The following is a 10,482-nucleotide window of genomic DNA, read 5'->3' on the forward strand; positions in this document are numbered from 1 at the left end:
AATTTGGATCATATTTAACACAAAGTATCTGACACCTGGTACAGGAGAGTTCGCTCATCTGGTATGAGACCAAACTCCATAAATTAAATATTAAAAAGGGGAGCTGGAGTAGAGAGAATGGACATTTATTTCACTGTGGGTTTGTGGTTTGGATTAAATACTTGGAAAAGATGGTTAAAACGAGTACAGGACTACAGCGCTCTCTAGTGGCGTCCGGAATTAGACACACCACTACATGTTCAGACAAGCGTTTCCATTTATTTATTTTACCAAGCTATTTACTTTGATAAAATATTGAAATCATTCCATACTCAGCTCTATGTGTGGGCTGCAAAATCCCACTGAGTTGATTGTTTTGTCATATGATTCAGGCACGAAAGGAAACTCTGCAAGAGGCCGTTGATTGGATGAATTAAAGTTTCACTTTCTTTTCCCCTGAAAAAGCAGCTCTTCCTGACTCTCACAAGGATCTGTGCATGTTGCTCGCCGCTCCGCAGCTCTAACATCATGGCTAAATCAAATGGACTTTTCGGGTAACATTTCACACACAAATTGTATTATTCTAATAAGGGAGGCTGCACTTGACTATCATAGTTCATGTTATGATCTGGACTTCTAAAGTTTGCTCAAAACTGGACCTGTGCCGTTTTCTTTGGGGGAGATTATTCGGTAAATTTGCGTGAAATGTTAAATAAAATGCGTTTGAAGCTATACATTTTAAGCAGTGACGCTTTCTGAGTTTTTCTTTAGTGAACTATCTTCCCATTAATAACTGATGTAGTGATCTATTGTTTTGGGGGGTGGTGGTTCGGTTTTCCACAGAGATTTTGTGGACAGTCCAAAGAACTGAAGCCTCAGTTCAGTTTTGAAGGTTTCCTGTCAGGGCTGAACAATAATGTCCTTTCTCTGCCCAGTTTTAGTTTTGGTACGGCTGTTCCTGCCCCCACTCCCGCTCCGGTCCTGTTTACAATGGGCAGGAAAGAAGAACCCGAAGGCGGAACCGAAGAGAAAGATCCTGTTGTGTCTTTGAACGACACACTCGGTTCTAAAGAAGTGCCCTCAGCTTTAAATGATAAAAAGGAGACAAATAAAGCCTTCTCCTTTCCCAGTGGGTAACCAACCTGAGACATGTAAAACTTGTGTCATGTCATATTTCTTTAAACTTAACGTTAAACGTTACGTAGCTTCTGTATTACAGTATTTGTAACTTTCATCTGCATTCTTCTTTTCTTGAGTTGTTTGCACACAGAAAAGTTCATGAGCAGGTCAGGACACTAATGACCTCTGACCTGGCTTTTAGGGCTGTCACCGGGGCTAGAGTCTCCCTGGAGGGTTCTGAAGTGGACAGAGGAGTGAGTTGAACTCAATTTTTCAAATGTGCATTATTATATTTAAAACATGCACCTTGACGCCCTCGGATGCAGGCAGAGGACGACTCTGATGAAGAACATCAGCTCATACAAGCCCAGCTGCACAGAGGCAGCCCGAGTTCTTCTCCTCGGCCCGGTCGGCTCGGGAAAATCCAGCTTCATCAGTTCGGTCCAGTCAGTGTTTAATGGGAGAGTCACCAACCGGGCCATGGTGGGCTCCTTCTCCATCAGCTTCACCAAGAAGGTACACGAGACGATTGACCCCCAGACTCTGGGTGACGTCTCTGCTCTAACCGTTGTTGATGGGCCCAGTTGCAGTTCTACAAAATCCGCAGCCTGAGAGGACAGCAGCCCGACGGCCTGGTGCTGTGTGACACCATGGGTCTGGGGGACAGCGCCATGACTGGACCTACCCTCCATGACGTCCTGTCTGTCATTCAAGGTCATGTACCTGAGGGACATGTGGTAAGGCCAGGACACCTTCTCCTGTAGCACCGCTTGGTGAATGAGTTGCCTCCAATTTCTGAACTGCTGTTTATGAACTGTTGCCGCGGCAACGCTCTTCTTTGACCTTTTGATCTCTCTCAGTTCAGTCCAGTTCAGCCGGTGAATCTGTCTCAGACTCTTGGCTACAGGAAGAGGCCGAGCCTGGAGGAGAAGATCCACTGTGTGGCCTTCGTGTTGGACGCGGTTAAAATGTCCTCCTACCATGGAAGCCTGAGCTCCTCGTTCCAGCAGCTCCGAGAACACATCAGCGAACTGGGTGAGAAACCACCACTGCACAACATCCACACGTGTCCAGCCAACGGTGCTCATTTTCCAGCACCTCTCACACCTGTGTGACCATGTGGTCCTGCTAGGAATCCATCAGGTGGCTCTGCTGACGCACGTTGACCTGGTTTGTCCAGAAACCGCCCAAGATGTCACCAACGTCTACAAGAGCCGCGTGGTTCAAGCCGCGGTCAGTCCAAACAGACCCGACGTGTTTTTGCTGGTTGTCCACACGTGTGACGCTCACGTTTGTCGTGCACAGATCAATCAAGCTGCTGCTCTGCTGGGCATGTCCTCCTCCTACGTCGTCCCAGTCAAGAACTACTCTTCAGAGCTGGACGTGGACCACAACACGGACGTGCTTCTGCTGAACGCCGTGGACCACATCCTGCAGTACGCCGACCTGTACTTCCTCGACAATTCACCGCCACCTGACTGCGAGACGCCATAAATAACACTGGGGAACCATTTTGGGATTGTGGAGTATTGATAGTCCTGACCTACTGGGAGCTGCACACACCTCTCACCACACCGTCTCAGCCGTGACTGCACCAACAAGTTGCCCCGCAGGTGGAGACGAGTCCACTCGTAATCAGACGCTTCAGCTCTGAATACTGACTCAGTGGTGTTGCAACGCTTTTCTAGCACCTTGGCACGTTGGTGTGAGATGTGCTCGTGAATAAAACCGATTCAAAAATCGTCCTCGATTGTCCTTCATCTCGAGAACGTCGCTGCACTCAGAATCGTTCATTTGGATCATTTAAAGATGCCGTCAGACAGGCCCCCTGCTGTGGACACACTCTCAAGGAGGCTTGAACCCAGTCAGGACTTTACTATCATTAAAAACTACTATTACTACTACTAATATAACAACAACAATGAAAACAACAATAATGACAATAATTAGATTACTATTATTAATGAATTATTAATTAATGAACTTTTTTCAGTGTGGAGACTCCTGCAATGAAATTTTACTCACTGATTAGGGCGTGACTACCCTGTAAACGAAACTGATGTTTCCTGGAATAACTCCTCCAAAGATGTTACACCTTTCACAATAAAAGCATCAACATTCTGTCATTTGTAAACTGGAACAGGAGGCGACAACTGCAGCTCAAGACAATGGTCGAATTTTGAGCAATCAAATTATAAACTGCGATTATAATTAAAACTAAAAAGAAAATGACAGTTTGAAACACAAGCGTGCAGCTGGCTCTTTGCTGTACTTTTACTTTGAAAGACAGACCACTATTTCCGCTCTCTTCAACAGACTTACGTGGAAATTTTCAGAAGAAGGTCCATTTTGACTTTTGGAGTCTGGGTCATACTTTGCTTCTCTGCTTCTTGGTTCAAGAATCATCAGCGATGGCTCAGGCACCAGGTAAACCACCACCAGCCTAAATGTGTCACTTTTGGTGCTCGGTACCAGAAATGGTGCTTTAACTGTTCTGTTCTCTCTTGACCAGACAGGAGCCCCTGGAAGACAGTGGTCTGGGGGAGAAGGTGAGTCTCACATTTCAAATGGTTCCAGCAGAATCTCAACATCAACGGCATCTTCTCCTCCACAATGTGATAAACAAATGTGGGTTTTACACTACTGGGCGATAACGCTTGTTTCTGCAGGAAAAGGACGGAGTACATAAAGGCTATCAAGGAGTTCAAACCCATCAACGGTTCTGTGACCAAAGCTCGGATTCTGCTCCTCGGCCCATCCGGTGTCGGGAAGTCCAGCTTTGTCAATTCTGTCGTCTCCATATTTAAAGAACGCATCAGCAATCCGGCCGGCCGCGGCAACCCGACCTCAGGGGTGAGATTTTCTGACAGAACATTACAGAATATTCAAGTTTAAACTGTTTGACCGTCAGTTAAATCAGAACTCTGCTCTCCTCCTACTTAACTGCCAGTTTTGCCCCTACTTGATAAGAGGTGTTAAAGAAGGAACCTTCCTGAATCTGGCCTTGTGTGACGCCATGGGTCTGTCAGAGGAGAACGGGGCGGGGCTTCACAGTGACGACATCGTCAGCATCATTCAAGGTCATGTGCCCGATGGTTACCAGGTAAACTTTATAACCAACGCACGAAGGAGAAGCACTGATTCCTGATTTTTTTTAACAACTTCTTTGCACGCCACAGTTCAGCCCGACCTCGCCGATGACCCCAGAAACAGCTGGATATGTTGCAGCTCCGACACCCAATAAGAAGATTCACTGTGTGGTCTACGTCATGGACGCCAGCACGGTCTCCAACGTGTCTGCAGATCTAAAGAAGAAGCTGGGAGAAATACGCCAGAGAGTCACCTCACTGAGTTCGAGCAGTTTTTTTTTAGCACTTTTTAAGAAATAATATTAGCATCGTTCTTCTCCGCTGAACGATTTTGGTTGCTTGATTTTCAGAGATTCCTCAGCTGGTCCTGATGACTAAAGTGGACAGAGCCGATCCATCACTTGCCGAGGACATCAAGAATGTTGACAAGAGTGAAACCATTCAGGAAAAGGTCAGATGTGATGTGAACTCCAACACCTTGATGCAGATCGGTGGTGATTCTTCAGAACCAAATGTGAATCTTCCTCTCCCTCACACAGAGAAAGCAGCTGGCCGCTCTGCTGGGTGTGCCGGATACCAGCATCTTCCCAGTGAAGAACTATGTCCAAAATGAGGTGAAGCTGAACGACAACTGTGACGTCCTGCTCCTCACGGCCGTCAACGAGATGCTGAGCTGCACCGATACATCCGTGAACGGCATCACCAGGCGACTCAGTGCCCTCTCGACTCAGTGCCCTCCCAACTCGGTGCCCTCTCCACTCAGTGCCCTCTCGACTCGGTGCCCTCCCGACTCGGTGCCCTCCCAACTCGGTGACCTCCCGACTCGGTGCCCTCCCGACCTGAAGTAGAGGCATGGTGTCACATGTGAAGCCTCCTAAATTACCCTTTAAACTGAGTGTTGCCTCTCCTCTGTCTATCATCTTTATTCATTCACATTTGTCCCGCCCTCTCACCCGCTCGTACTCTACTGTTTGATGCTTCAGCCTTCATGATGGGTAATAATAAAAACTCAAAGGTGTGTGAACCAACAGGGAAACTGGAGTTTATTCCTTTAACTGAGACGGTTAATGTGCAGTGAACAGCGCCGGAGTGGATCAGGCGGAGGAAGGGTCCACATCCGTGTGACAGGGTAACACAGGCTCCTGATCCGGATCCACTGATTCGGGAATCTTTTGTTTTCCTCCCAGCAACAACAATAGTGATCAGATCACAAACAGCCACTCTGATGACTCTCAAACACACGTTAGATAGTGTCCCAAGTATTAATGTTGCGTTAGTGCCCATGAAAACCAGGAGATCTCTCCAACTTGGCAACAGTTTACATTGAACTGAATGTACGACTGCAACTTCAACAAGCAGCCAACAGAGACGGCGCTGAAGACGGAAAGCCCAGGGACCACCAGGGGGCCGCTGGGGGCTTCGGACAGGGCCGTGGGAGGTTCTGATGGCACAGCTGACGTTCTCCAACATCTCTGGCTTTGGCTTTGTCTCATCAGCCAACAGAAAAGGCAGCATAGTGAAGAAGAAACACACACAAACACACACCAGCTCAACCAGCGTCCAAAGGCTGACTTCAGTGACAGAGGGGAGAGTCCAGTGACCCATTTGGCACCATATAAAAAACAAACAAATAATGCAAAATTATCTCTAAATTTAAAAAAATGAAGATCTGTGATACCATAACAAAGCACTTTAGATTCTTAAATATAAAAAAAAACACAGCTGTTAGAACACGTTTCTGTTCTAATCAGGCCCTATGTGCCCTAACTTTATACACACACACACACACACACACACACACACACACACACACACACACACACTTGCAGAGGAGCTGCTGCGAAAGACACGCTCTGATCCTGCATGCTGATGATGAAAGACAGTCAGCCAGGCTCTTGTATGAATGCCAGAGGGCGAGACCTGAGAGAGACCCACTTCTTCTTCTTCATCCTCTGCCTCTATTTTCATTACTGCGGGAATCATTTGAATATTTCCACATAGTTAATTTCCATGCCGTGTCCCTCTCTCATCTTTAATGGAGTCTTGATCTCTTTTCTGTTTAACTGGAGTTTTGCAGACACCAGCATCCAGCAGGTCTGAAGATGACGGTGGTTGCACATCTTCATGTAAATAAACACGCTGTATCAGGGCTTTAATGAAAAGATTGTCATGTTGTCCAATTCTTAAACCTTGGCTCTGTGTGCGGCAGATCAACACTATGTTTTTACATGCATAGCCCCCAGCTTTACACCTGACCTGGCAGGAGCTCTGATCCCACCCCTTTTCTTGGTTCTTCTGTTGGATTGCAATACCTCTCGTGTGTCACTGCCAATCCGCGTGTTCTTTAAATGAAGACTTCAAGTAAACAAATGCCAATTTCAAAATGTATTTCGCAAATAGAACCAATTCAAGATACAAATATACAGAGCTCTGGGCCAGTCCATAACCCTTGCAACAACAGAATCAATTGTCAGGGCATGAAGTCTGACAACCTAACTATCCCTTGGCCCAGTCTTTTATAGAAAAACATATGTAAATTATTGATGCTAATTCAGTCCAATCCAGTCCTTCTTCTTGGGTGACCTCATCTTCTTCTTCCAGCCTCCTTTGGTGTTGGTGCGGTCCTTCTTCTCCATTATCTTCCCCAGATGTCCAGGTCCGAGGTCATATTCCTGCCAAGGAACTTATCAACACCAGTAAACTATGCTGTCACATTTTACAATAGGGGTCTACCACTTTCCGTCTGACTGTCTCCTCCTGGCCCCAACCGTCCAAACAACATTCATGTCAAGGAAGGGTCAACTGACTTGCTTATGTTTATTTCTACTAAAGATTATATACTATCCCTAACTTCTAAACTAACTGTAACAGAAAACAAAAACATATAGTATACACATGCTAACAAGATATAATAATTCTCGCTTCCTGTAATCCCTCCTCTGTAACATTAATTATAAAAACGGCGCTTTGTGCCCTGTGGACCGACCGTGACTTTCCCAGGACAATTAAAGTTACTCAGGAGGAGAAGGTGAATTGGGGGAAAGAGGTAAATGGGATCAGGGCATTTGAATAGAAATGCATGTTAGGACACTGAAAATAAGGCAGCGGGTAAAATCAGAGGGAGTGTTTGGGGCTGAGCATTCGGGATATCTGATTCCAGTCAGAGCGTAGCTAACTCACGTACAATGAAATTTTCTGTTGCTCAGTTTGGGAAACTTAACACACAATTCCGAAATTGTGGGCATCTACAAGAGGTTCCCTTGTAGTTTAGGTAACTGCCACGTCTAAGTCCCACCAGTCTCTGACCTTTAACAGCACACTAAAGCCTATCGGACAGATATTTTACTTGTCGTGCTGACTTCTGATAAATGACAGAAAATCCACGGAACTGCAAGACTGTGTTTACAGAACATTACTCACCAAACTGTATCCCTGCCCTTTGTCTTCTCCTCGAGCCCTGGCCTGCCAGGCCAGGTGTAAAGCTGGGGGCTATGCATGTAAAAACACAGTGTTGATCTGCAGCACACAGAGCCAAGTACTGTAAATGTAAAATAAAACCTTTAACTGGCATTTAAAGATATTCCACACCTGAATCATTAACCGTGTAACTTTGGTCCTTCGGACTCGCCAACACACTGTGCTTACTTATGTCAACTTTGACAGAGGTGCCATTCAAATTCAAAACACCTAAAAAAAAAAAAATCAGCAGAACATTTGCTTGTGTTTTTTCTTCTCTTACAGGCCTGTACAGGATTACCGTATTTTCCGGACTATAAGTCGCACTTTTTTTCATAGTTTGTCAGGGGGTGCGACTTGTACTCCAGAGCGATTTACAGTGATCCCTCGTTTATCGCGGGAGTTGCGTTCCAAAAATAACACGCGAAAAGTGAAATCCGTGAAGTAGTCAGCTTTATTTTTTTTTATTATTTTACAATGCAATACTGAACTATAGAATGAAACCAAAAATCAAAACCTGTTTTAAAGCCCAAAATTTGTTTAAAACAATAATTTTAATATAGTAATACAAGGTTGGAAACATTGTCACTCGCGTATTTCCCAGTCCCAGCTGTGCCTCTTCGTCCTGACTCCGCTCCGCTGGAGCGTCTGTTTCTACTGAAGGCGCAGGAGTCTTTCTCCGAGAGAAGAACATTGTTATGGGTAGTTGTTGGCGCTCTTTCTTTTTCTGAGCAAGAAGATTTTTATAAACGGATATGCCACCTTCGATTATATTTGAGAACTGCAATGAACGACTCGCAAAAAAAAATCCGTGAAGCAGCGAAGCCGTGAAAGATGAAACGCGATATAGCGAGGGATCACTGTATATGTTAAATAAATACATTATTACAGAATTTCACTTGTTCGTTAGTTTCACACTGACAACCACAAGGGGGCGCTCTAGGCGTGTGTACCTGAGGAACGAGTTCCTTTAGCGACGCAGAAGAAAAAGCGGTGCTTCGTCTATGGAGTTCGACTTGATTGTTTGGTAAACTTGCTCGGATGTTCTTTATGCTATAGTTATCTGAATAAGTGTTAATATGTTACGTTAACAAAGCAGACACGTACTCAGTTCGTTGTGGGTCATGTAGCTGAATTTGTTACATTAGCATACCAAAACCCTATTGCTAATCCATGCTAATGGATTGCTAATTGCTTTTCAAGATGAAATGTATGTTCTTGGTCTTGGATTTTATCAAATAAATTTCCCCCCAAAATGCGACTTATAGTCCAGTGCGACTTATATATCTATTTTTCTTCTTTATGATGCATTTTTTGGCTAGTGCGACTTAAACTCCGGAGCGACATATAGTCCAGAAAATACGGTATTACAAATAATTACTTTTACATTGATATATGAACATTGTTTGTTACTGAACTATAACCAAATGCAGTGTAGCCATTTGTGTTGTAGCCTCTTAACAGGTAGTAAACAAATGTGTCACAGAAGCTTTATGACTGTCATTAAAATGTTTTTTTAATCTCACAAATAAATCTGCAGTAACCACCGACGACCAGAAGGGGGAGTTCATCATTCAGGATTGTGCGATTAATTCCGATTTTTCCAGTTTGCAGCTCAGAATAAAACCAGCAGTGTCCAGCCAACGGTGCTCATTTTCCAGCACCTCTCACACCGGTGTGACCATGTGGTCCTGCTAGGAGTCCATCAGGTGGCTCTGCTGACGCACGTTGACCTGGTTTGTCCAGAAACCGCCCAAGATGTCACCAACGTCTACAAGAGCCGCGTGGTTCAAGCCGCGGTCAGTCCAAACAGACCCGACGTGTTTTTGCTGGTTGTCCACACGTGTGACGCTCACGTTTGTCGTGCACAGATCAATCGAGCTGCTGCTCTGCTGGGCATGTCCTCCTCCTACATCGTCCCAGTCAAGAACTACTCTTCAGAGCTGGACGTGGACGACAACACGGACGTGCTTCTGCTGAACGCCGTGGACCACATCCTGCAGTACGCCGACCTGTACTTCCTCGACAATTCACCGCCACCTGACTGCGAGACGCCATAAATAACACTGGGGAACCATTTTGGGATTGTGGAGTATTGATAGTCCTGACCTACTGGGAGCTGCACACACCTCTCACCACACCGTCTCAGCCGTGACTGCACCAACAAGTTGCCCCGCAGGTGGAGACAAGTCCACTCGTAATCAGCAGCTTCAGCTCTGAATACTGACTCAGTGGTGTTGCAACGCTTTTCTAGCACCTTGGCACGTTGGTGTGAGATGTGCTCGTGAATAAAACCGATTCAAAAATCGTCCTCGATTGTCCTTCATCTCAAGAACGTCGCTGCACTCAGAATCGTTCATTTGGATCATGTAAAGATGCCGTCAGACAGGCCCCCTGCTGTGGACACACTCTCAAGGAGGCTTAAACCCAGTCAGGACTTTACTATCATTAAAAACTACTATTACTACTACTAATATAACAACAACAATGAAAACAACAATAATGACAATAATTAGATTATTATTATTAATGAATTATTAATTAATGAACTTTTTTAAGTGTGGAGACTCCTGCAATGAAATTTTACTCACTGATTAGGGCGTGACTACCCTGTAAATGAAACTGATGTTTCCTGGAATAACTCCTCCAAATATTGGTTACACCTTTCACAATAAAAGCATCAACATTCTGTCATTTGTAAACTGGAACAGGAGGCGACAACTGCAGCTCAAGACAATGGTCAAATTTTGAGCAATCAAATTATAAACTGTGATTCAAATTAAAACAAAAAAGAAAATGACAGTTTGAACCACAAGCGTGCAGCTGGCTCTTTGCTGTA

The 10,482-nt window shown here is 45.0% G+C and overlaps 2 protein-coding genes across 2 annotated transcripts; both read left to right on the forward strand.

The window, feature by feature from the left end:
- Nucleotides 1-444: 444 nt before the first annotated feature.
- LOC105417963 (interferon-induced protein 44-like) lies at nt 445-2,843 on the forward strand. Its single transcript, XM_011615043.2, has 8 exons — nt 445-533; nt 915-1,108; nt 1,301-1,352; nt 1,425-1,614; nt 1,683-1,835; nt 1,959-2,133; nt 2,231-2,331; nt 2,404-2,843. The coding sequence occupies exons 1-8, from the start codon at nt 508-510 to the stop codon at nt 2,590-2,592; spliced, it is 1,080 nt and encodes a 359-aa protein (XP_011613345.1). The 5' UTR covers nt 445-507; the 3' UTR covers nt 2,593-2,843.
- A 466-nt stretch (nt 2,844-3,309) lies between these two features.
- On the forward strand, nt 3,310-9,824 carry LOC101077889 (interferon-induced protein 44-like). Its single transcript, XM_029828395.1, has 9 exons — nt 3,310-3,525; nt 3,611-3,647; nt 3,768-3,951; nt 4,049-4,201; nt 4,278-4,449; nt 4,538-4,638; nt 4,727-5,032; nt 9,251-9,442; nt 9,515-9,824. The coding sequence occupies exons 1-9, from the start codon at nt 3,510-3,512 to the stop codon at nt 9,701-9,703; spliced, it is 1,350 nt and encodes a 449-aa protein (XP_029684255.1). The 5' UTR covers nt 3,310-3,509; the 3' UTR covers nt 9,704-9,824.
- The last annotated feature ends 658 nt before the right edge of the window (nt 9,825-10,482 follow it).

This window comes from Takifugu rubripes, chromosome 20, assembly GCF_901000725.2.
Source record: "Takifugu rubripes chromosome 20, fTakRub1.2, whole genome shotgun sequence".
NCBI lineage: Eukaryota > Metazoa > Chordata > Actinopteri > Tetraodontiformes > Tetraodontidae > Takifugu > Takifugu rubripes.